General features: G+C 45.0%; 1 protein-coding gene across 5 annotated transcripts in view; it reads left to right on the top strand.

Annotated features, from left to right (window-relative positions):
- The window catches only part of LOC102456519 (programmed cell death 1 ligand 2-like), a 51,677-nt gene that overhangs the window by 3,765 nt on the left and 22,008 nt on the right, over positions 1-25,904 (top strand). For 2 of the 5 annotated variants that reach the window (XM_089779218.1, XM_089779219.1), the window contains exon 2: positions 4,272-4,407. Coding sequence is in view for 2 of the 5 variants with exons in the window: in XM_075931624.2 (XP_075787739.2) it covers positions 6,049-6,118 (70 nt within the window). In the remaining 3 variants the exon portion in view is untranslated. The other 3 variants (XM_089779217.1, XM_075931624.2, XM_075931619.2) reach the window with 3 other exon arrangements.

Genomic DNA, 25,904 nt, shown 5'->3' with positions numbered 1-25,904 from the left:
TTATTGCCAAATAAACCCTCCATGCATCTGACAAAGTGATTTTGACCCACAAAAGCATATGCACTAATAAATCTGTTAGTTTTTAATGTGCCACAGGATTTCTTGTTGTTTTTATAGAAATAAAGCAGTGAGTCATACCAGGGTGTTCACTAACAGATTATTTTTGCATCCCAGAGTCCAAGTGGTTTCAAACGCCCAAGGAATGCCACAGTAAGGTAACAAGATTGCAAGTGTGAAAGTTTGGAACCAGGCTAAAGGGGGAGGTTACAGGGTCTTACGCAAGACAAAGACCCAAAGTGGGGACGGTACTGATAATATCAGGATGTCTGATCACCCTATCCCTCAGTAGCTTGTAGATTTGAAGTTGTTATAAACTAATTTGGTGGCTTATTATGCAATTTATCCTTTCATTATGTTACCATAGAATTATTATCATTATTTATTATTAGTAGCGGTAGAAGGATAAACATAATAAGAAAAATAGAATTGCAACTGTGGGAAGATAGGGTTTGATAAATTGGCCTGGGGCATGTGGATTTGGAAATGCAGGAAAGGTATTTATGGCAATGCTTTGTGATCCTAGTTTTACATGATATGCCTAAGGCGTACTACATTTACTCATTCATGGCTGATAGTGGTAGAACTGTAGTAATGTGTATTTTTTAGGGCTTGTCTGCACAAGGAAATTGTAACTGTAGACAAGTCCATAAATCTTCCAGTTACATAATCTAAGAAATCCTATGTGTTGTAACTATACTTTTAAATTAATATGGCAGTAAGAGAGTGTTAAAAAGAAGAAATTGCAAGGCAAACAGTTCTCTGAGCAGCTAGCTAAAGTTTGCTTTGGACTGATGCCAGTTACTTTTTGCATCATCATGTTTGACTTAACTGTGAATTAATATGCGCTGTGTGGGAGAGAGGAAAGAATTTGAGCACAATAAACTCAAATGAATTCTTGGTGCAATTTCTCCAAGGTCAATAGAGTTACCCCAGGGATGTGCTTAAGTAAAATCTTTTAACACCTGGTCACCCTAACACAGGAGTGGGGATCCAGCCCCCAAGCCTCAGCGATCCTCCACATTGGGGAGCCGTGCTGGCACTCCAGCCCCCCTGTCATCCACCCACAGGAATGGAGCCCACAGAGTTTACTAGCCTGGGCCCCCACAAAGCTCTGGGGTGCGAATGGAATGTGAGGAGTGTCTATTTCCTTCTCAGTCAGGGGCTTCTCACTTTGCTTCTCACCTGTGTGTGGCCCTCAACTGATTTTTCTGTGGGTCAGCAGCCTCTGACCCAAAAAGGTTCCCCACCATTGCCCTAACACAAAGTATGACTGCTTTTGAAAATGGGTTGATAACATGCTCTAGAGTCTAGAACTATTAAATGGAAACTGTTTCAAAATCAGCGTCAAGCATGCACTCTTCCAGTGCTCTACACATGGCTCTGCAATGTGATTGGGAAAAAAAATGCTTAGTAAGACAGACCTGTTTACTAAGAAATGTACTGGGTTACATTTCCTAAAACAGTTCATAATGTGAGTGTGATGAAGGCAATGCAAAGTCCTAAAATGACAAAAATGAAAATGTGTGAAAGGAGAGTCCCCATTTGGCACCTAAATGCCAGCACTGGTATTGGGCATGATAGGAAGATAAGGAACTATATACAGTGCTGTCTTTGCCTTTCTCAGATTTCCTGAATCCAAGATATCTGAGTAACAGAAAATAGCCTGAATTTAAAACCGTAAAAGGCAAAAGAACTTCCTCCATCGAATCAGTTTACTGTAAAACCAAAGCAGATCTATGAAAATTTGTCAGACCTTGACAAATGATGATAGTTAAGAATGTGTCATCTCTTCTGGACATGATTTGTAGGAAATGAGCTGTAGTACTAAGAAGAGATGAAAACTCAAGGATAGAATGACTGAGTTACACAAGACTGTTCTTTAAACCAGTAAAAGTAACATTGCAGAGAGAGCTAGCTGTGCTGATATGGCTACATACTGACCTTGCTGAACAGTGAAATACAGCACATACAGGCACACAACTCTGCTGCACCCCAAAATACACTTTCAGGAGGCCCTGATGGCAGTGGAACCCCTCCACTAGTGAGAGGAGCTTTTTAAACACAGTGGAGTCAGAGCAGTGCAGCTCTGATGCATGAGGGAGTAGGAATCTAGGATTGCACTTACAAACAGATATTTCCAGTGCATTGCAGAGCCCACCTTCTAGGTCTTCACTACACCTTAGCATGCAGGATTTGGCGGGCACAGAGCTAGGATGAGGGAGTGTATTCACAAGACAAATGACACACACACTCCATGTAGATCGGGGTAGGCAATGATTTTTCCGGTTGAAGGGTGGGGGTACTACATGAATTTTGATAGGTGGTCATGGGCTAGTGCCAGGGTCTACAGAGAGAGAGAGAGAAAGATACTCTGTGTGTGAGAGACAGACTTTGTAATACAGATTTAATGTGTGGCACAGAGACGGAAGCATGTGTGTGTGACGGTGACTGAGAGTGGCATAGACTGGGTGTGTCTGAGTGACACACACTGTGTGTGCTGACCACTGCTGGGTAAGTTTCCGAGAAGCCACAAGCTGTCTCTTTAAGACAGGGAAAGCTGTCCTGCACTTTGTCTGCCCCTTCCCCTGCTCTGTGGAGATAGGGCATGGAGGGAAAGCTTATGTGTGAGCCACAGCATGAGCACTGAAAATTTGTAACTCCCACTGGGCAGATTTGAAGCTGGGGCCTCTGATGCTTCATGGAGGAGCCTCTTCAGCTTGAGCTATAAAGCCAGCTGGCTCTCAGCTTAGGCTGTAGAGCTCCCTTGTACTTATCTCTCCCTAAGTGGTCTAAGTGCCTCTACATGGGACAGAGAACCACACTAGGGCTATGTCTACACTCGCGGCTGCTTGCGCAAGAACATCTTGCGCAAGAGTTCTTGTGCAAGAAGTCTTGCACAAGAAAACGTCCACACTGCCATGTGCAAGCTGTGCTTTTGCACAAGAGCGCACATGGCAGTGTGGACGCTCTCTTGCGCAAGAAAGCTCTGATGGCCATTTTAGCCATAGGGCTTTCTTGTGCAAGAAATCCCTTCTGAGCATCCACACTGCCCTCTTGCGCAAGAGCTCCTGCGCAAGAGGGCTTACACCTGTCAAAAAAGAGCGTAGCTCTTGCGCAAGGAGCCCCCTCTTACCACGCCGTACTGTAAATTTACTTGCGCAAGAGCAGGTGGGCAGTGTGGACGCTCTTCAGATTCTTGCACAAGAATGGCCGTACTTGCGCAAGAAGCCGCAAGTGTAGACATAGCCTCGGTGTGTGGGTTTATCATGTGGTTTTATTTATTTTAGATCCAAGGGAAACCAGGACACTCCAGGGATACTTGACCACTTTCTTATTCATTGCAAACTTTAAGCAGTTAAAACAGTTGTTTCAATTTTACAAGCCTTAAAAAAAATTAAATACTATAAATTCTAAAGCAATTAATATAGCACAAAGCAATGAAAAAGCAATTAATAGAAGAACTACTATAATACGATAATAAAGCCTAGTTCACTGGCACTTCTCCCATATGCTACCTACAGTACCAGGCAGGAGGCCATGGTTCCTTTTTTTCCCACACAGTGGAACGCCATGCACTGGGTCGCCGGTGTGAAGGGCCTATTTACTTCTAATTACATTGAGCAGGACCTGTGGGTTAATCCTGCCCATTCCCTCCCCTCGACTGTTCTTACTAATCCCATTTTATAGCAAAGTGAGACTTGGTCGTTCTAATAATATTTACCCACTGATTATGTATTGTGTAGGATATGTAAAATGCCCAGTGCCCATATTTGGAGTACATCCTACTCAGGATATTGCTGCTATGTGCGTAGTTGATAGTTGTATGGCTGCATCTGTCATTTTTGCTAATCAGAAACGGAAGTACCCGTATAAAGTTGTTTGTCGTGTATTCTTGACATGGTCTTGTGTACCATGCTTAATCTGCATTGTTATTCAAAACATTCCTGCCTCTCAGTTTTTTCCCTTGACCTTGCCTGTGTGCGTATGTGCACCAGACTTGAGACAGGCCTGGGTTTTGCTTTTTAGAGATCCACACTTTGGACAAAGCAGACATCACCATTTATTGTCAAGGCAGGGCTGTTCAGGCTCCCCTACAGGATTATATGCTGCCTCTTAAGACAGGCACTTATCTGAGGCACTTGACTTACCAACCTTCAGACTGGAACAGCTCCATTGTATCTCTCTCTCTCTTTCCGACTCCTGCTCTGCAGAGATGGGGGACACCCTGACTTCAGCAATCCCCTCTCCTCTCCCCTCTGCACAAGTAGCAGAAGAATCCTGGGAGCAGAGTGGCTGCAGGATGGAGCAAGCTTGCGGGGAGGAGCAGCTGAACACACGCTGACAGCAGTAAGTGTGCACGCTCGGCTAATCAACTGGGTGAGCTAGAGAGAGAAATGCTTGGCGGGCCAGATCCAGCCCCTGGGCCTGATTTTGCCACCTCTGATGTAGATGGATTGGAGCAGCCACATGACTCCATCACAAGATTGGGAGCCAAAAACTCATTTCTTCTTGTCTCAGCTCTTACAAGACAGTTCTTTATTGTCCTTGGACAAGTCATTTAACCTCTCTGGCTCCATCGGTAAAATGGGGGGTGTTCTTATTTGAGACTGGTATTTTTATAATGGAGATTGCCTCTCTCCTAGAACTGGAAGGGACCTTGTAAGGTCATCAAGTCCAGTGCCCTGGCTTTAGAGCAGGACTATGTATCATCCCTAATGAATTTTTGCCCCAAATCCCTAAACAGCCTCTACAAGGATTGAACTCACAACCCTGGGTTTAGCAGGCGAATGCTCAAACCACTGAGCTATCCCACCCCCTTATGAGTGCTATAAGCATGGGGCTTTGTCACAGGCTAGCCTCTGCTCTGTATATCATACAGTCTAATTTAGATACAACATTGCATGATACATGGAATATGTCAATGAATAGTGGGGAAGGAGGGAGTGTGGTTTATACAAATGAAGGCCATCATGAGATTGTTTGCATTTGTATAGCACATGATGAGTTTCTTCCTTTATTTTTTTCTACATGAGATTTGATTAGGTTACCCTGGAAAGGTAGGTCCTTGTTAGAGAGACTGGGAAATTAAGTGGGTTTTGAGGAAAGGCAGTAGAGAGCTTCCTTTCTTTGCAAGAGAGTTTATTAGTGTTTGTAAAGCACTTTGAACATGCTATAGAAACATTAGGTATTCCTTCTGCAGAGAAGAGTCATGTAAGCTTTGCTGATGTGGATTAAGAAAGGTGAGTAAGAGAGTCTGTGGTTTCACAATGACGGATGAATGATCATAGGGATATTAACGTTGTGGCCAGACTCTGCCCCCTATTGCACCACACACATGTACATGTTATTTTTCATGTGTTACCCAACAGCAGAATTTGACATAATCAGCTTGCCATGTGTTTTGAATATGTTTTTAAATAAGTGTTTATTTTCTTAGAACAGCCCCGCAAAATAGTGACTGGCTTAGACAGTCAAAATGAAACTGGAACATGTGCCTGCCCATTCCTGTGAAAGATGGGTGGTTTCCTTTTGATGCAAGCTTTTGTTTTTAAACGCATTCAGAAAGTAAATGGACCATTACTGGCGGCATAAAGTGCTGGGGGAATGCTATTCTTTTCCCCCTCTGATGTTCTTGTGGTATTGTACAAATAGATTAGGGGTGCTTTGTCTTGGAAATCTTGACAATTTCAACTGCTGTATTGTCCCTGATTCTTCCAACAGCTACATGGGTCCGATGTGAGTATAATGCTGCTAAAATGTAAAATAATTTCTGCTGCATTTTGAGACTAGCAGATGACAACATTCCTGCTTGGTTGTATAGCCAGTTTATCTTGCTTGATTTATAGTCCGTTTATCTGGTTCCAGCTGGTTTGGTTTTCATTCAGATTTTGGATCAGAGATGGGTCAGAGCCAAAACCCCAGGTCCAAAACAACTTGAGACCCTAGGAAGGAGGGCTTCAGAAACTTGTGTGGATCAGAATCTTGCAAATGGGTCCTCTTTATAGCCTGGGCACAGCGAAAGCCACAGTGGTGGGGAACAACTTGAGTGAGTGGATCAGTAAGTGGCAATTTTTGCTTATCAATTGTTCTGCCAGAGTTTAGGGCTTATACTGCCTTGATTCCAATTCACTAGGAGATTTAGCACGCGTCTCCAATGAAGCCAGGCTTGCTTTCTTTTATCTTATTGAATCCTGTAGTTCCAGACTTGCTATGATACCTTGGCTTGTTTTTCTCTTATAAACAGTACTGGAATGTTACCTCTCGCTTTTCATGCAGGAGCATAGGGGTTGGGATGAAGGAAGAAGGTGGAGGTATTTATGTCTTTTCTGCAATTTCTTTCTTTCTTTCTCTCTCTCTCTGTGGGATGGAGAAGGAACAGGAGAATTAAAATGAACAGGAGAACACTCTTTAAATGTGTTAAAACATTGCACAGTGCTGTTGGTGACAATGGAAAGTCAAATATGGTCTAGAGTATACAGTTAATATTAATATAGTTAATGATAGTAGCTGTAACAGCCCTACTTTAAAGCTAACCTAGTCATAAAACATATAGGCTATATCTAGACTGGCATGATTTTCCACAAATCCTTTTAACGGAAAAGTTTTTCCGTTAAAAGCATTTGCAGAAAACAGCGTCTAGATTGACACGGATGCTTTTCCGCAAAAGCGGTTTTGCGCAAGAAAGCCCCGATCGCCATTTTTGCCATCGGGGCTTTTTTGCACAAAACAGTTTTTAGCTGTCTACACTGGCCCTCTTGCGCAAAAACATTTCCGGAAAAGGGCTTTTGCCCGAACGGGAATGTCAAAGCATTTGCACAAGAAGCACTGATTTTGGACAGTAGAACGTCAGTGCTTTTGCACAAAATCAAGCAGTCAGTGTAGACAGCTGGCAAGTTTTTGCGCTAAAGCGGCCGCTTTTGCGGGAAAACTTGCCAGTCTAGACGCAGCCATACAGTACAGAACAAAGAAGATTTCCATACAGAATGTGTCTCAAAATACTTTACAGAATTAAGCAGTGCATTGACAGAGAAAAATAGTAGCAGATGGGAGGAAACAGAAGAGTAGAAGGAGAAATTATGTTTTCAGCTGTATTAAGATGGAGAGTCAGTGAAGTAGAATGAATCAGGACAGCAGGCATAGCTGGTGGGGGCAGAAGAGAAGGCTCTTGATTGCATGGAAGAGGGATGAAAAGGAAGCCAGTGCCAGGTGAGCAGGGAGAGGTCTCTCTGGTTAGAAGCCATGTTGATGAGCATAGGAAGGATGGATAAATGGTTTACAGAAGACAAACTCCATGAGGCATGCTGGAGCTTCATTAGGAGGCTGGGTGGGGCATTTTAAAAATGAAGCATTTTTTTAACTGAATCCTGAAATGAATGGAGAACTAATCTATTCCTTTCAGAAAGAGGCTGGTATTGTAGTCAAGGAAAAAATACAGAAAGGAGTGTATGAAGACTTTAATGTAATTATTATTTATTATGTACAAGGGTCTGTATTTGTCACAGAGGTCATGGAAATTACGGATTCCATGGCCTACGTGACTGCCTCAGAGGCCGGTGCGGCTGGCAAGGGGCAACCTGAGCAGTTCAGGCAACCCCCTGGGCCAGCCACACTGGCCATTGCTAGGGGAGTCTCATGCCACCATGCCCTCCCCCATCCCCACAGCAGCAAGAATCTGGGTGTGGAAGGAGCCTGGGGTTGGTATGTGGGAGAGGGTGCAGGCTCCAGGTGGCACTCATGTTGGGGAAGTTCCCTGGAAGCAACAGCTTGTCCCTCAGCTCCAAGGCAGACGTGTGGCCAAGTGGTCATCTGTATGCTGCTTCCACCCACAGGCACAGGCTGTGGTTTCCGGCCAATGGAAGTTGTAGAGCCACTGCTCAGGATGGGGGGGGGGGTAGCACATGGAGCCCCTCGGCTGTGCCTCCACCTGCTAAACCTCCCTTCCCCAGCAGCAGCAGGTGTCCTGCCCTTCTCCCCCATAAAGACTCCAAGTGTTAGTTAGAGGTACATACTACAAGGCACGGACAGGTCACAGGCTGTAAATTTTTGTCCATGGCTTTTATTAAAAATACCTGTAACTAAAACATAGCCTTAATTGTGGTTATTACAGTGGCACTTAGAGATCCTAGCCAAGACTGGAGGTGCACCATGTTAAAAGCTATGCAGATATATAAGGAGAGACTAACCCTACCTCAAAGAGTTTACAATCTGTAGAGACAAGACAAACGGCTTGAGAGGAAACAGGCTCAGTGAGATGGAACTGACTTAACCAAGGTCACGCAGTAGATCAGAAAAAGGAGACAAGAATAGAATCAGGACTGAAAGCCTGACTCTGCTGAAATCAAGAGCAAAATTGATTGTAGTGAAGTCAGGCTTTTACCCTAGGTCTTTTGGTTCGCTGTCCAGGAAAAGTGGAGTTGAGCAGTGGTATACATAGACAATGTGGCACAGCAGGTGATCCATATTATGATATGCTATTTGTGTGCCTTACTACCTTCCCGCAATATTAACAGCTGGGGATTCTATGGTGGGAAGCAAAGATTCTGAACAAGATTTGGGGAACTGTGATGAATAATTGGATGTCCTTCAGCTCCCAATACAATGCTGTAGTGAAAAGAGCTAATGCAATCCTGGGACACATAAACAGGTGAATTTTGAGTCAGAGTAGAAAGGTTAGTTTATGTCCGTATTTGATACGGGAGCAACTTTTACTGGAATAGTATGCCCATTTCTGGAGGTCTCAATTAAAAAAGGATGCTGAAAACTTGCAAAAGGTTCAAAGAAGAGCCAAGAGAATGATTAAAATATTTTAAAAACTGCCTTTTAGTTTGACTGAAGGAACTCAATCTATTTAGCTTAACAAAAAGGTCAAGGGATTACTATCTAAAAGGGGAACACTTATTTCATAACGGTCTTTTCCTTCTAACAAGAAAAAAGTATAACACAATCCAATTGCTGGAAGTTAAAGCTAGACAAATTCAGACTGGAAATTAGGTGCAGATTTGTAAGAAACAGAGTAATTAACCACTGGAATAATTTACCAAGGGTCGTGGTGGAGTCTCCACCATTGACAACTTTTAAATCAATGTTGGGTATTTTTCTAAAAGACATACTGTCGGAATTATTGTGGGGAAGTTCTATGGACTGTGTTATACTGCAGTTTAGACTAGGTTGGAATCTATGAATCTTTTAAAGGTGCATCTGTACTGATACCGTCTATTAAATAACAGAGGGGTAGCCGTGTTAGTCTGAATCTGCAAAAGCGACGAGGAGTCCTGTGGCACCTTATAGACCAACACTTCAGTTAGTCTATAAGGTGCCACAGGACTCCTCGTCTATTAAATAAAATACCCATAACTTTTCTCAGAGGGATGTCGTAAGAATACGTTATTAATTAGTGTTTGTAAAGCATTTTGTTGAAAGGTAAATAAATGCTGAGCATTATTACTATGACTAACTGTCCACTGTCCACTACATGGGAATCTGCAGACATGGAGATGGAGGAGGAGAATTTAGAGATAATTATTATGCCTGCCTTGTTAGATGATAAGCTTTTTTGGGCAGAGACCATGCCTTCATTTGTATTTTTACAGTGCCTAGCTCAGTGATGCTGACCAGGGTCTTTAGTTGCTACTATAATACTGATTTTAATAATGGTGGCAAATGAGACGTATGAGTTATGAAGACAGGAACTAGAAGGTTCTCTGTTTACTAGCAGAAGCATTTCCATCTTTGAACAGTTTAGATGAAAGAAGAGATCATGGGCGGTGGGTGAAGGCAGGGCTAGGGGAAGCAAGTCCAAAGCCCCACCCCTTCTGCTCAGGCCCCGTCCCCCCATGGAGCCAAGCTTGCCCCCATCACCATAGGGAGGTGGGGCAGTGTGTGGCCCCAGCTTCCCTAACCCCCGAGCACGGGGAGAGTGAGCACCACACGTCCACATTCTCACTGGCCCCGGAACATGAGGAGGGCGTGCAGCCCCAACCTTGCCAGCCCCAGAGCATGAGGGGGGGCAGGCACTCAGGTGTAGCAGTGCTCTGCCCTAGTACACCTACAAATCTACCTGGTCAGGCATGGAGAATGTAGAAGGCAAAGCATCTATGTGGCCTTGACAGAGTCTAATTCTGATTACTATATTCTGTTTGTCTAAATTCTCCCTGAAGTTTCAAATGAGTGCCATAGTATTTCCCTTCTTAAACTAATGCCCCTTTGAAGTCAGTGGAGTTGTATCAAGCACAAGTTTCTTCTTGAACAAGAAGAATTTCAGAGTTACTTTAAAATAATGGAAAGTAGCTGAAACTGTCTTTGAACTGTCATGGTTTGTTTGAGGAAATTCTTTCTTCAGTTACATATGAATCCAAGAACGAGAATGTAGTTCTTAGCATGATGTCTGATAAGTGCTCTGCTTAGCTAGGAGACTGGCTCTTAGTGATGGCTCTCGTTCATGATAGTGGCCTCCTTACCCCATTGACATATTGCTATATGTAAAAGAGTTTCACACCATATTAAATAGTATCACCAGACCTTTGTTGTGAAACGTATTGCTTAATTCTGGGGACAGATTTTGACCAGTCCAAGGTCAGGTGGGCTGCTCGGATCCTGCAAAGTCGACGGTTATGTCAAAACCTAGGGGCTGCGTCTAGACTGGCATGATTTTCCACAAATGCTTTTAATGGAAAAGTTTTTCCGTTAAAAGCATTTGTGGAAAAGAGCGTCTAGATTGGCACAGACACTTTTGCGCAAAAGCACTTTTTGCGGAAAAGCCTCTGTGCCAATTTAGATGCGGTTTTGCGCAAGAAAGCCCCAATCGCCATTTTTGCCATTGGGGCTTTTTTTGCGCAAAACAGTTCTCAGTTGTCTACACTGACCCTCTTGCGCAAAAGCATTTGCGCAAGAGGGCTTTTTCCGGAACGGGAGAGTCATTGCATTTGCGGAAGAACACTGACAATATTACGTTAGATCGTCAGTGTTCTTGCGCAAATTCAAAGTGGCCAGTGTAGACAGCTGGCAAGTTTTTCCGCAAAAGCGACTGCTTTTGTGGAAAAACTTGTCAGTCTAGACGCAGCCAGGGAGATAGATGGATGTGGTGAGTATAAGAAGCAAGGGAAGGCAATGCCTTCCCTGGGTCTTAATGCTCAACCGCTATCCCATTCTATCCCTATTCTGATGGTTCCTGAAGGCTCCCACAACAGGCTGTTGCAGCTTGCAGAAGGGTAACTCTTCCCCCAAAGTGGATCTGTTAACTTAAAAGTGAAAAGCCTTCCAGGTTGCCAGACCTATTAGCATAGCTCTGAACCTGTGAAAGAGCCATTAAGTGGCACTGAAACCATTTAACAGATGTGTGCCAACCTTGAATTTACTGACACAGCAGTTGTGCACTACTACATCTACAGAACCTTAGTTTAAAATTTGCTGAGAATATTTCATTGCTTTGTTGCTGAAGATTATAAAATCACATCTCTAAAAAATCCTTGCACAGATATTTAGATTCATAATCTGAGTATTCATCTTAGCCTTAAATGCTTGGATCTTCAGACTTGTAGTTTTAAAATAAATTCTTCAAAAGACCATTCTTATCTAAAATACATATTTTAATTGCTATAGTGCAAAAACTTGCTTCCAAAGTCTTCCTGTCCTTTCTATCCATCCCTATTCTCCTTTCACCTCCTGTTGAAGAGAGACCTTAGGGACAACATTCCTTTCTTCCAGATAGCTGGACAAATGAGTTTCTCTTTTACTTCTATTTGTTGAACTAGTTTTAAGAAAACCCTCCACCAAATCACTACCTTACTAAGATAGAAAATCCTCTGTTATACCTAAAATCCTTGGAAACATATTTTTAACAGAAACAAGATCTGTTTATGAAATTTCACTATGGCTACGTTTAGACTGGCAAGCTTTTGCGCAAAAACTTGCCAGCTGTCTACACTGGCCGCTTGATTTTGCTCAAAAGCACTGACGTTCTACTGTCCGAAATCAGTGCTTCTTGCGCAAATGCTTTGACGTTCCCATTCGAGCAAAAGCCCTTTTCCGGAAATGTTTTTGCGCAAGAGGGCCAGTGTAGACAGCTAAAAACTGTTTTGCACAAAAAAGCCCCGATGGTGATCGGGGCTTTCTTGTGCAAAACCGCGTCTAGATTGGCATGGACGCTTTTCCGCAAAAAGTGCTTTTTAATGGAAAAACTTTTCCGTTAAAAGCATTTGCGGAAAATCATGCCAGTCTAGACGTAGCCATAATGAAACTTCATAAACAGGTCTTGTTATGAAAATCACAGAAAATAAATTGGTGTTCCTTTTCTAAAAGCAATGCATTTTGTTATGAGCACACTAAACCACTCTGACTGATTAATTTAAAATATAACACCCTCTCTTTGGCTGGCTGGGAGCAGGGAATACTTTAAATCCTCTCCAAAGATGGCAGAGATACACATAATGGAAGCTCCCAGGAGCAATTCTGGATGACTCACTGCAGGGGAGGAAGTTTTTATTTCCAAGAAAATGAGTAAAGTTGAGTTATTTCCCCACATGCCCCTCCAGTGTTACCAGAATCTCTGCTATAGTAAAAGCAGCACATCCAGTTTTCAGTTTTTAAAGGCTAGATTTGGATATCCTTCACTCATGGAGTAGGGTGGAATCAATTGTTTCTGGAGGCTTTGAGGTGTATATGTGGTGCCTTTTCAAGCCAATATGTATGGCTGTGTCTAAACTACATGGCTCCGTCTATGGAGCCATGTAGATTAGGCTGATCGGCAGAGGGAAATGAAGCCATGATCGATGGAGCCATGTAGTTTAGATACACCCTATAATTGAAGGTGGGACCATCAATGAGCTATCACCCTGTCTCTGCCACTGCTTACAACCTGGCTCCGTTACTGGGTGTCACCCAGTGTGAATCAGGGTTCCAGAATCTGTCCCCCAAAGAATGTATAACTTTAATATGACTTTCCTTAAATCTTGAGGAAGAGGGATAATATTTCTATATTTCCCTTGCACGTTACTGTATTGTCTCAGTGCTGACTATGTAAGAGTTTTATAACTAAGAAAAACCCAGTTGTTGATGACACAAAATTCTACCATGTATATACACAAAACTTCAATATTTTAGCAATGAACTTCCACCTTAGCTAGTGATAAGTTCCATGTCTCAGCAGTATGTGTGTTCAAAGAAAGAAGATGGGGGGGAGGGGGGTAGGTGGAGGGAAAGGGACACAGGAATCTATTTATTTCCCCATTTATGATTTTGAGGAAACATTTTTGCATAATCAAGGAAGGAGGCAAAACCACTTGCAAGCAGACTTATTTAAAGTGCATTTCACTAGAAATGCGTTCCTTAAAAATATGCTGAGTGGATGATGGTAATATAGAGCCAAGAGTCCAACCCATATAATCTGAAATGGGGTTGTAAGGCGGGCATAGGAACTGGAAATGTGTCTTCCCCTACAGGAAATTTTTCAGAAATACTTGAGAATTGGTGCATTCCAATGGCAAAGGATTTGCTTGACGACCTAAATTGTCTCATGCAAGGACTGAATCCAGAGAGATGGTGAATTTCACCAGAGGGTGGGAAATTACCCCAAGTATCCCTTGATTTGGTGGTGGAGTTTTAATTTTTAACAAGGTATTACCACTTAACCCCTGAAGGTCCCAACTAGCACATTACTAAGAAAACACCTTCAGTTATGTATTCTTTGGTCCCTAGAAAGACCACATGTGTTGAATTTATTTTGAGTCTAGTTCATGCTGTGAAATAGGAAGGCTATTGTAAAGAGGATTATGGATTCTTTTTCTTCCTTTCTCACATTAATTCTGTCACTGTCTGTCTTGCCCATCGTCTTACTCATGCTTTCTCAATCTATGGGTATGTCTTCGCATCAGCCCAGCCCCACAATAGAAATCACAAGTTAGCTGTCTAATTTGATTCTAGCTCAGTAGAGTGCTTCACACTGTAGAAGAGCAATCAAGTATCACATACTTGCTGGCACTGAATCTAATGGTAAGAGATTGGGTGTGTATATCCCATGGTGCACAGTACCACAAATGCACTGCTCTACGCTATGTTCACTTAAGCGCTGCACTGTGGCACAATTATTCTGTCCTCTCTGGGAATTGTGAGCAGAAATGGCCTAGACCTGGAAATTCATTTTCTGGCATGGCCCAAGCTGGTGTGGTGGTGTACTGTGTCCTCCATGTGCTCCAAAGTATAGCTCTCACCTGTCCAAACAATCAGAACCAATTGTGGCTATTTTTATGGAGGCCATGTTCTTTGATGCTCTGCTGGAAAAGCTGCCACCAAAAAATGGTGACTGTGTTACAGAGGTGGCTTTTTGGCTTGGAGAACACAACAGCTTGTTGTTATAAGCAGGAGACAAGGTCAGCACTCAGCACCATCAGAACATGGCAGCATGGATCCAGCTAGTACTGTCTTCCATGACAGATCTCCTGCATGCAAAACAGACTGCCATTTCTGGACTATGGATCACAAGCACAAGGAGATGAACTACATCGTAATGAATACACGGGATGACCAGCAGTGGGAACAGGCCTTTCCTATGAAGACAGCCACACTAATAGAAGTGCTTTAGGAGTTTTCTCTGGCTCTTGAGCACCAGAAAAGAATATCGGTCCAGTTCTCTGTTTGTCGCTCTGTAGAAGTTGGTAGCCCTTTATTGTTACTGATCTATTGGCAATCGATCAGTAAGAATGATAACGCCATTGTTGGTAACTCCACAGTTAGCACAATGGTCATGGAGGCTTGCAACACAATTAGTGCTGTGCTGGCCCCCAGAATTGAAAAAATTAGAAATAAGACTGAAATGATTGCGGGGATGGAATAGCATTGTTTCTCCAGCATCAGGAGTTGTTGATGAGCACAAAAGTATATCCCTCTTAACCCACCATTTAGATCAAGTGAGTACCTTAACAGGAAAGGACACTATGCTACCATCATGGCAGATTAATGGACACCTACATACGATGCATAGAGTGCACAATGCCAGGATGTTCCAGAAGTCTAGCCTATTTTAGTATGGGCATACTTGTAATTCAGTCCCTCCTAGTGACATTGGAACAGAGACAGAGTGTAAAGGTTAGAGTTGATTCTGAGTCGTTCCATAGCTCCTTAACCGGTTCCAACCCCAGACAGAGTTGACCCTAAATTGGGGGACATAGTATCCTGGAGGTGAAACTAAGGGACTTGGTAAGGGTTATAAGACGAACTTTGAGCCGACTAGCTTCTGATATGGAAAAGTCTCAAACACATCCCCCTGAAATGCGAGAACTTTTCCACTCTATCACAATTTCACTTTGATACGAGAGCCCATTTTTACCTGGGGGAAGAAAGAGAGGACAGTTCCAGTGAAATTAGCATTGATAATTAAGTCAAACCAACATCAGGTTACTGAGATTACAAAATTTTGGGGAACTGCAGCACAACGGTGAATTTAGATGCCCAACGTCCCAGCGTGAGTGGCAGAAGTTGAAATACAAACCAGTGATGGAATTCTGGCAGCATTGAATCAATAGGAGTTTTGCCACTGATGTCTATGAAACCGAGATTTCATCGTAGGCTTCCTGATCCTCCGTCTACTGAACTATCTTCAGGTCTATGCTAGACATTTGAGATGGGCTTGACACAAAACTTCAGATCTGAATGCCCACAAACTTTGGGAAGTTTGGACACAGATCTGGATCAGAACTTAGTAGCTAAGTTCTCCCAGTATGTTCTCTGAGGTGAATGCACTATGTTAACATTAAGAGAAGTAAATGTTTTAATCAGTTATTATTTACTACAAGGGAAAAAATGGGAAGTGGTGCTGCGAAGCAACTAATAAAATTTATAGGTTGTGGCCTAACCATCACAACTGCACTGGAATTTCCCCTCCCTTTTGGTTTGGGGACCCAATGAATAGGTTATAGTCATAAAGAAGATTTAGTTGAGTTCTTTTACAAAAGGAACAGCAAGTAAAACAGGGTCCTGGCACTTATTTTGATCCATTTTCCTCTCTGTTAAAGTCGTTAAACACCTTAGAAAAGAATTAATGTTCTTTCTCCTTACTATCAGTTAAGGGCACTAAGCAGACTCAGGCTGTAGGGTCCTGGTTTTCAGCTGTGCAGGATATGAAAATTCCCCTGGAATTTTGGGTGGGTTCCCATTCCTTCTGAAAATTAAGCCTTAGCTGACCCTTCTTTTAATAACCTCAGGTGTCAGCAACTACAACTACCTCTGCTAGTCTCTCATACATGTTAGTTGCTCTCAACTCCAGCACAGTACAGTGAAATTGTATTTGTACCGCCTCTTTCATGGAAACTGTAGGTCAAAACACTATATGGAGTGGAGTGTATTTTCCAAATGACTTTATACTGGAGAATGCAGGAGAGCATGAGGAATGGCACAGGACACAGCAAAGCTTGCAGTCAGAAGGTTAATAACCGAAGGAAAAATATATGAGATTTGAAAAGAGAGACACTGACAACTGATGAGGCAGAGAGATACAGAATGACTGTTCATGCAAGAGCTGCAGAGAGGAGGAAACTTGTATCAACAGTGGAGAAATTCTGGGAAGGGGCAGGAGGGAAGCTGGTGCTAAAAAAGCAGCAGGAATGGCAGGGTTAGGAGAAGACTAGAAAGACATAAGGGGCATAAAGTTGGCAGAAATTGTGTTTGAGGTTACTGGCCCATTACTATCTTGAATAGTTTTGTGAAATCCAGACAGACTTGCCAGGCCGCTGGGCAAGGTGTGGGGGAGGCAGCGCTGTGCTCCCAGAAGGGGCCTCAGACAGAAGGGGTGAGTGTGGGACAGCCGGGGCACCTCAGCATCACCCAGTCGTGCCTTTCCCCTGAGCTGTCTGGAGTGTGATGCCCGGGGCTCCGTCTGGGGCTTTGGTGGTGATTTAAAGGGCCTCAGGTGCCAGATGCCACCACTGCCACTGCAGCAGTCCGGAGCCTGGGCCTCTTTAAATCATATCTCCTTTGTCTCCTCCCTCCCATTGGTGGGCCTGATTCTATGCCATCCCATGACTCTACATCTCTCAGAACATTTAAAACTCAGTCATATTCCATGCTTTTTCCAATGAATACAACATACTGTTTCCTATACAACATACTTCACGTCTCCAAACTTTCCTTGTAATTATGACATCCGTCTTTACCATCTCTGCTGCTTCCTTCTCTATTTTTTTGGGTGCTTCAATAACTTTCCTACAATCTGGTTCCCAGAGTGTCTACAATATCCTAGAGATGATCTCCCACACTGCTGTTCATACAGTCGCATACAGAGATCTTCTGTTTATCCAGCTTAATTTTTAAACCTTCATAATTTCTGGCAGACACTGAATCATAGAGTATGAAAGTTAATCATAGAAATTGGATTTATTAGATCACCATCTGCAGCACAAGACACTGCAGAATTTGGAACATAGATATTGCCAGGCTGTCTCAGATGTAAGGTCAGTTTAGTCCAATTCCTACTTCCAAAAGTGGGCAGCATCAGACACTTCAGAGGAAGGTGTAACAACGTCAAAGTAGGCAGATGTGCAACAGAGATTGCTGACAACTCAGAAGCATGACATTTTCATGACATCCCATTTTTTCCATTAACTGTTGCATTGTGGATGCTATTCTATTCCATTTCAGTGTGTAGTTCCTTTTTGTTTTCTGTTCTTTGCCTCAATGGCATCCTGTGACAATGAGTTATACACTGTAATTATGTACCGAGTACTAAAGGCTTTTAAAATCACTATTTAGTTTGCTACCTTCAGTTTCAGATCATAGAATACCAGAACTGGAAGGGACTCGAGAGGTCATCAAGTCCATTCCCCTGCCCTCACGGCAGGACCACGCACCATCTAGATTACCCCGGTAGATGTCTATCTAATCTACTTTTAAACATCTCCAGAGATGGAGATTCCACAACCTCCCTAGGCAATTTATTCTAGTGTTTAACCACTCTCACAGTTAGGAACTTTTTCCTAAAGTCCAACTTAAACCTTCCTTGCTGCAGTTTAAGCCCATCACTTCTTGTCCTATCATCAGAGGCCAAGGAGAATGATTTTTTTTTTGTCCTCCTTGTAACACCCTTTTAGATACTTGAAAACAGCTATTATGTCCTCCCTCTGTCTTCTCTTTTCTAAATTAAACAACCTAATTCTTTCAGTCTTCTCTCATAGGTCATGGTTTCTAGATCTTTAATAAATTTTGTTGCTCTTCTCTGGATCCTCTCCAATTTCTCCATATCTTTCTTGAAATTGGTGCCCAGAAATAAATATAATACTTCAAATCCTTTTATCTTTTTTTTTTTCTCTCTACAACTTTGCCCTGGAGTACCGGCAAATGATACAGAGGCAGCAAGGGGGATGGGAGGGAGGGAGGGAGTTGTTCTACCCGATAAGCTTAGGCTTATCACAGGGGTGGGCAATAATTTTTGATGGGGGAGGGGGGCACTCCAAGTTTTTGGAAAGTGGTCAAAGACTGCTCTATTCCATGATATGAATGGAGGAGGTACAGAGTCTGGGATGGAGCCTGGGTGCAGAAGGGAGCTTGGAGTACAGGATGGGGATGCAAAAGGGGATATAGGGTCTGGGAGGGAGTTTGGGTGAAGGAGACAGTTGTGAGCTAGGGCACTGGACTGGGATGCAGGGCTTGGGTTGTGACCTAAGGCGGGAGGGGGTTGTGACTTGGGGAAGAGGATTGGGTGCAGGGTCTGGGAAGGGGTATGGGTTCAGGAGTGGGACAAAGGGTTTGACTTATGTGGGGGGTGGGGGCAGAAGGTTGGGGAAAGAGAGGGTCTGGACTGCCAGAGGCAGGCTGTGACCAGGAGACTTGCCTGGGCGACTCCTGGCCAACAGCCCAGAAGGGTTCTCAGGCAGGCTCCCTGCCTGCCCCACTCCCCTCACAGGCTGCTGAAGCAAGGAGTGATGGTGACTAAGAGCCTGAGGAGAGGGGGGCAGGGTGCTTCCCATGCTGCCTGTTCTTCAGACAGGTAGCTCCCATTGGCCAGAAATCATTGGCTGCCAATGGGATTGTGCAGGAGGCAGGAGTAGCCCATGAAGTACCTCTTCCCGGGCTCACAGCTGAGAGAGAGAAATGGCTGCAGCAGACACTTTTCTGAGTGCTGTGCATGGGGAAGGGGCGGTGTGCATGAGGCAAATAGGAGTCTGCCTGAGACCCTCAAATGTGTCCATGGGCCAGATCCAGCCCTGGGCCATATTTTGCCCAGCCCTGGCTTATTGGGTAGTTGAATACTTGACTACTTGCTTACGTCCCTAAGGGTATGTCTACACTACCACCCTAGTTCGAACTAGGGTGGTTAATGTAGTCAATCGAAGTTGCAAATGAAGCCCGGGATTTAAATATCCCGGGCTTCATTTGCATCTTGCTGGGCGCCGCTATTTTTAAATGTCCGCTAGTTCGGACTCCGTACTCGTGGCTACACGCGGCACGGAGTAGGTAATTCGAATTAGGCTTTCTAATTCGAACTACCGGTACACCTCGTGGAACACCTTCAGGTGTACCGGTAGCTCGGATTAGAGAGCCTAATTCGAACTACCTACTCCGTGCCGTGTGTAGCCGCAGGCACGGAGTCCGAACTACCGGGGATTTAAAAATGGCGGCGCCCAGCAAGATGCAAATGAAGCCCGGGATATTTAAATCCCGGGCTTCATTTGCAACTTCGATTGACTACATTAACCACCCTAGTTCGAACTAGGGTGGTAGTGTAGACGTACCCTAACAGATTTGATAGGCCTATGGGCAAGGTCGGGGAGGGGCCAGTTTTGGGATCTTGGGAAGGGTTAAGCCGGCTGGCTCTCAGAACTGCCCAGACTGTATGCCCTCCCTGCCCCAAGTGCCATCTGTGGTGCACTGCCTGGGACTCTGGCAGCAATTTAAAGGGCCTGCTACTGCAGTGGCAGCGTTTGGGAGCCACAGGACTCTTTGAATCACTGGGCCCCAAGGCACTGTCTCCTTTGCTCCCCCTGTGTGCAGGCCAGCCAGTTGTATTTCCTTGTAAGTAGTCCCCTTTTGAAACAGAAATCCTTTTGTTATGCTTCTTGGCACTCCTTCTAATTTGTCAACCTCAGTCTAGTAGGGAATATCATGAATGTGCTCTTTTCTCTCCTATTTAAGATCATGGAGATGTTAAATGAGGCTTGAAATTACATCACTCTCTGCTGCTCCTCACTGTAAACACCCTTCCAATATCACAAATAACTTTGTTCATAACCTCTCCAGATTTTAATTATTTTTAGAGTAAGACGTATTAAATGCTTTACTGCAATCCAGATATCTAAATACCATGTTTCTCTTCATCCAGTGATTTTTTTTTTAAAGTTATTTTCCCTCACCAATGACACCCATTGCAAACAATCCAGATCTTAACCCACATTATGAACCAGAAAATGAGTCGTGCTGTAGCATCTTAGGGACTAACAAAAATATATAGGATCATGAACTTTCGTGGATAAAATCCACTTCATCAGATGAGCTTCAAAGATTGGGAGAGCTGTGGAATCACAGAGTTGGCCAGCTATTCCGTAAAGAAACTTATTTGGAGTTCAAAACTAACTTTAATTGACCCCCGGTACCAGTATTTTCAAGTCAGGCACTACGTTTCTCAACATTCTGGAAAACCTGATTTATACAGACAGCTAATTTCAATAGACACGATAGTATCTGGTCAATTAGGAAACAGAAAAATTATAACTAATTTATATCAGTCATTATAGACAGCTTTCCTAACAAAAAAGTGCCCAGATATGACACACTAGGAAAAGGGATTTGGATAGACAAATAGCCTCATGGGGTATGACCTGGAAAACCTTTAGTACAATTTAAAAAAAAATGCTTTAAAATACCATTTCAGTGATATACCACAGCAGGCAGATCAATAAAAATAGAGGGAGAAACTAAATTGGGATAAATGTTGGAGAAATTGTGGTGGTAGAAGAGTTTTTTATGCCTATATGCGGAGACATCCAGTTACTAGAGAGAATTTTGATGCAATCCATAACTAAATAGGACTTCCTATTGGAAAATGGTTACTCAGAAAAATGGAGAATTAATTTATCATCTGCTAATAGCAGCTCTGCTATTGTTAGCTTCTCATTGGAAAAAGAAGATAATACTTTTGTTTATAAAGTCCCACATCCCATGCAAGATCTCTAACTGCTTCATGAGGACCAGAAAGCCTGAGTCCCATCGATGGCCCAGTCTCTCAAAGCCAGCAATTATTTTTAGGAACGTATGAAGTGCCCATCACTTCTGGATACATCACAGTCGTGAATACATCAAAAATCTATGCCACAACAACCCTCTCAGTTGACGTTCCAATGCCAAACTGGTCAGTAGCAATCTAGGGTAGACAGCTTCTAGATGGACCCACTTCTCAACTGTCTTGGCTTCTCTCATGCTTGTATCCTGATGCTGAAAGGTTGGTGTGAGCTGATCACAAATCTCTAGGAATGTCTGCTTCTTTCTCATGTGAAAGTTCTCAAGCCGTGGCTGGTCATCTCATATCTGTGTTACAATGTGGTCCCACCAGTCTGTGCTTGTAGCCCTAATTCAGAAGCACTTGTCTAAATAGGGGGAATGTGTATCTATGGTAACAGGCCTGAGCAGCAGTGGAGTGTGTCACAGCTGATATGCAGTGTCCTCTACCAAGAGCTGCCTTTGGCTGGTCAAATACCACTGTCAAAATCTCCACCAGCATCTCTCAGATGCTCTACCTGATTCCCAAAATAGGACCATTGGCATGAGCTGTGAAAGTTCTTTTATCAGGTCAGGATCCATGTTGATGACTGGCTGCTGACAAGTCTCAGAGGGGTAGCCGTGTTAGCCTGTATCTGCAAAAGCAATAAGGAGTTGTATGGCATGTTAAGGACTAACAGATTTATTTGGGCATAAGCTTTTGTGGGTAAAAACTACTTCATCAGGTAATGACTGAGAGCATGCAGACTTGAAAATGGCTCACTGGATATACTGGCAGGCTCAAAGAACTCAAATAATTTCTGGTCAAAGCACAAGGGATAGGCAAGCAAGATCTCCCACAATCGACTATGAATCAAGCCCTAGTTATGAGGGCACTGGAATCCTGGGATACTTCCCTAGAAGCAGAAGCTCTGATGGGGGTCTGTATAGAGCAATATGGACACATCAGCATGGTTGGGGAGCCTACTTTTACAATGCAATGGTGACTCTACTGGTAGACTTGGAAACATTGAGCCCTGGTCCCACGGACCTGGACTACAGGCAGTCCCCGGGTTACGTACAAGATAGGGACTGTAGGTTTGTTCTAAAGTTGAATTTGTACGTAAGTTGGAACTGGCGTCCAGATTCAGCCGCTGCTGAAACTGACCAGCGGCTGACTACACGAAGCCCGAGGCAGAGCTGCTCTGCCCCGGGCTTCCTGGAATCAGCCGCTGATCAGTTTCGACAGCGGCTGAATCTGGATGCCTGGGACAGAGCAGCTGGGGTGCTGCTGGGTTGGTCCAGTAGCGCCAGACCTCGGCGCTGCGGGGACCAACCCGGCAGCACCCCAGCTGCTCTACCCCAGGTGTCCCCAAGTCAGCTGCTGCTGAAACAGATCAGCGGCTGATTCCAGGAAGCCCGGGGCAGAGCACCTCTGCCTCAGGCTTCCTGTAGTCAGTCGCTGGTCAGTTTCAGCAGCGGCTGACTTGGGGACGCCGGGGCAGAGCAGCTGGGGTGCTGCTGGGTTGGTCCACTAGCACCGCACCTCGGCGCTGTGGGACCAACCCGGCAGCACCCCAGTTGCTCTGCCCCAGACGTCCTGATTCAGCCGCTGCTGGTCAGTTTCAGCAGTGGCTGAATCAGGACGCCTGGGACAGAGCAGCTGGGGTGCTGCCGGGTTGGTCCGGTAGCGCCGAGGAGCGGCGCTGCGGGACCAACCCGGCAGCGCCTCAGCTGCTCTACCCCAGGGGTCAGTGAGAAAAGCCTGGTCTGCTGGGGGGGGGGGCACATTAGCTGCGCCCCCTCCCCCCAGCAGACTAGGGAGACGTGGAGCAAAGCCGCAGAGGACGCGGGCGGCGGGACCGCTGAGACGCGCCGCGGTCCCGCCGCCCGCGTCCTCTGCGGCTTTGCTCCGCGTCTCCCTGGTCTGCTGGGGGGCCCCCCCAGCAGACCAGGGAGACGCGGAGCAGCTTTTCTCGCCGCGGAGGACGCGGGCGGTGGGGCCGCGGAGGACGCGGGCGGTGGGACCCCGTTCGTAAGTAGGGATCCGACGTAAGTCGGATCCATGTAACCCGGGGACTGCTTGTTCTTACGCAATGTAGACACAGACAAAGGCCTACATTTCCAGCAAGCACCCACTGAGTTTGGGTGCCTACTCTGAGAAACCCTCAGCCTGAATTTGAGGTGCTGAGAACTCACAACTTGCAGTAAGGCTGAGAGAACTGCAGGATCATAATGCTGTTGAAAATCAAGTCCCAGACATCTCAAGTTGGGCACCAAAACACTGAGGAACTAAAAAGCTAACATCCATATTGTTCTGATGAGATGAAAAAATTTCTCCCTGTATTCTTTATTTCCGTATATTTATGTCTGGGTCTGTTTTGTTTGCATTATTGATTGCGTGTCTGTGTGTCTGTTTGATTTTATAAAAAGAAAACATGTTCCTTATTTTCCCATCTCACTAGCTCTGGCATTTCTGGTTAATTTAAGACTATTTCATTCCTTTGCCTTTTCTTTAATTTACCTTGCATGAAAGAAAATCTCAGAGTAGTAGCCGTGTTAGTCTGTAACTTTAAAAACAGCAAGTTAGCACCAGTTCTACAATTGACAAGTACCCTTTTTTTTTCTTACCTTCTTCTTCTGTTATAAAGTCTGGGTTCCTGTTATTTCCATTCCAGCGTCCAGCTTATCTGAAGCCGTGGGTGTTTCCCATGAAAGCTCATGATACAATATATATTTTTATTAGTCTCAAAGGACATGTCTACGCTAGGAAATTATTTCAAACTAAATTATTTTGAAATAATAACTCCTGAAATAACTATTTCGAAAAAGTGTGTCCATACTACAGGGAAGCCTTGAAATTAGTGTGAGGCAGGTTCCCTTAATGTGGATGCGCTACCTTGACTTAGAGCCCCAGAAAAAACTGGGGAATAATTACTTTGAATGGCTCTGGGGAGTAGTTATTTTGAAATAGTTATTTCACTGGTGCTACAGGTAGTCCCCGAGTTACGCGGATCCGACTTATGTCGGATCCGCAGTTACGAACGGGGATTTTCTCGCCCCGGAGGACTCGAGCGGCGGGACACCTGGTCCCGCCGGCCGCCTCCTCCGGGGCGAGAAAAGCTGCTCCCCGTCTCCCTGGTCTGCTGCGGGAGCCAGCAGACCAGGGAGACGGGGAGCAAAGCAGCGAAGGACCCGGGGCCGGACCCGCGGCTGCTTCCAGATCAGCTGGAAGCGCCGCGGGTCGGGCCGGGTCGGGTCCTGCGCAGCTTTGCTCAGCATCTCCCTGGTCTGCAGACCAGGGAGGTGCTGAGCAAAGCCGCACAGGACCCGGCCCGACCCGCGGCGCTTCCAGCTGATCTGGAAGCGCCGCGGGTCCGGCCCCGGGTCCTCCGCGGCTTTGCTCAGCGTCTCCCTGGTCTGCAGACCAGGGAGACGCTGAGCAAAGCCGCGGAGGACCCGGGCCGGACCCACGGCGCTTCCAGCTGATCTGGAAGCACCACGGGTCCGGCCCCGGGTCCTCCGCCGCTTTGCTCAGCGTCTCCCTGGTCTGCTGGAGGGGGACGCAGCTAGTCCCCCCCCCCCCCAACAGACCAGGGAGATGTGGAGCAAAGCCCGGGGCCTGTGGTAGAGCAGGTGGGGCGCTGCCGGTTGGTCCCGCAGCACCGCTCCTTGGCGCTACTGGACCAACCCGGCAGCACCCCAGCTGCTCAGCTCCAGGAGTCCTGATTCAGTTTCAGCAGTGGCTGAATCAGGACGCCTGGGGCAGAGCAGCTGGGGTGCTGCTGGGTTGGTCCAGTAGCGCCGAGGAGCGGCCGCGCTACTGGACCAACCCAGCAGCACCTGAGCTGCTCTACCCCAGGCGTCCCCAAGTTAGCCGCTGCTGAAACTGACCAGCGGCTGACTACAGGAAGCCCAAGGCAGAGTTGCTCTGCCCCAGGCTTCCTGGAATCAGCTGCTGATCAGTTTCAGCAGCAGCTGACTTGGGGACACCTGGGGTTCTTAAGTTGAATCTGTATGTAAGTCAGAACTGGTGTCCAGATTCAGCGGCTGAATCTGGATGCCTGTTCCGACTTACATACAGATTCAATTTAAGAACAAACCTACAGTCCCTATCTTGTACGTAACCCGGGGACTGCCTGTATTTCAAAATAAGTGTTATTCCTCATGGAAAGCAGGAGTTGTTATTTTGAAATAACCAGCCCCTTATTTCAAAATAACAGACTTGGTAGTGTGGATGCTCCACTTGTTATTTCAAAATAAGGGGAATTTGAATGATTTTGAAATAACTCCCTAGTGTAGACCAGGGTGAAGGTGTCGCAGGACTACTCGTTGTTATTCATTTACTGGTTTGTATGGAAAAAGTACAAATAATAGTCTCTTTGTTAATTATCAGTGGTACAAAAAGCTACGCCCAATAAAATTGGATTTATTCCTTTCAGATGCATTGCCTGTGCGCTGTCGATACAGGTTTGTGCTTAGAACAGAATGTTTTCCACTCCAGAAAGTTCCTTCACTAAAAACCTAACTTCTCTTGACCAAAGATCAGATAGCTCCTGGCCTTTTCATGAGAGAGAGAGAGAATAGAAGGAGGTCTCCCTTCACCTCCATTGGTGGTTCAAACACTTGAGACCCAGTACAAGCCACAAGCACAGAGGGCTCATATGAAA

This window comes from Pelodiscus sinensis, chromosome 6, assembly GCF_052426305.1.
Source record: "Pelodiscus sinensis isolate ZL-2025 chromosome 6, ASM5242630v1, whole genome shotgun sequence".
Taxonomy (NCBI): Eukaryota; Metazoa; Chordata; order Testudines; family Trionychidae; genus Pelodiscus; species Pelodiscus sinensis.
The sequence above is the reverse complement of the archived record's forward strand: the minus strand, read 5'-3'. Positions and strand labels throughout refer to the sequence as shown.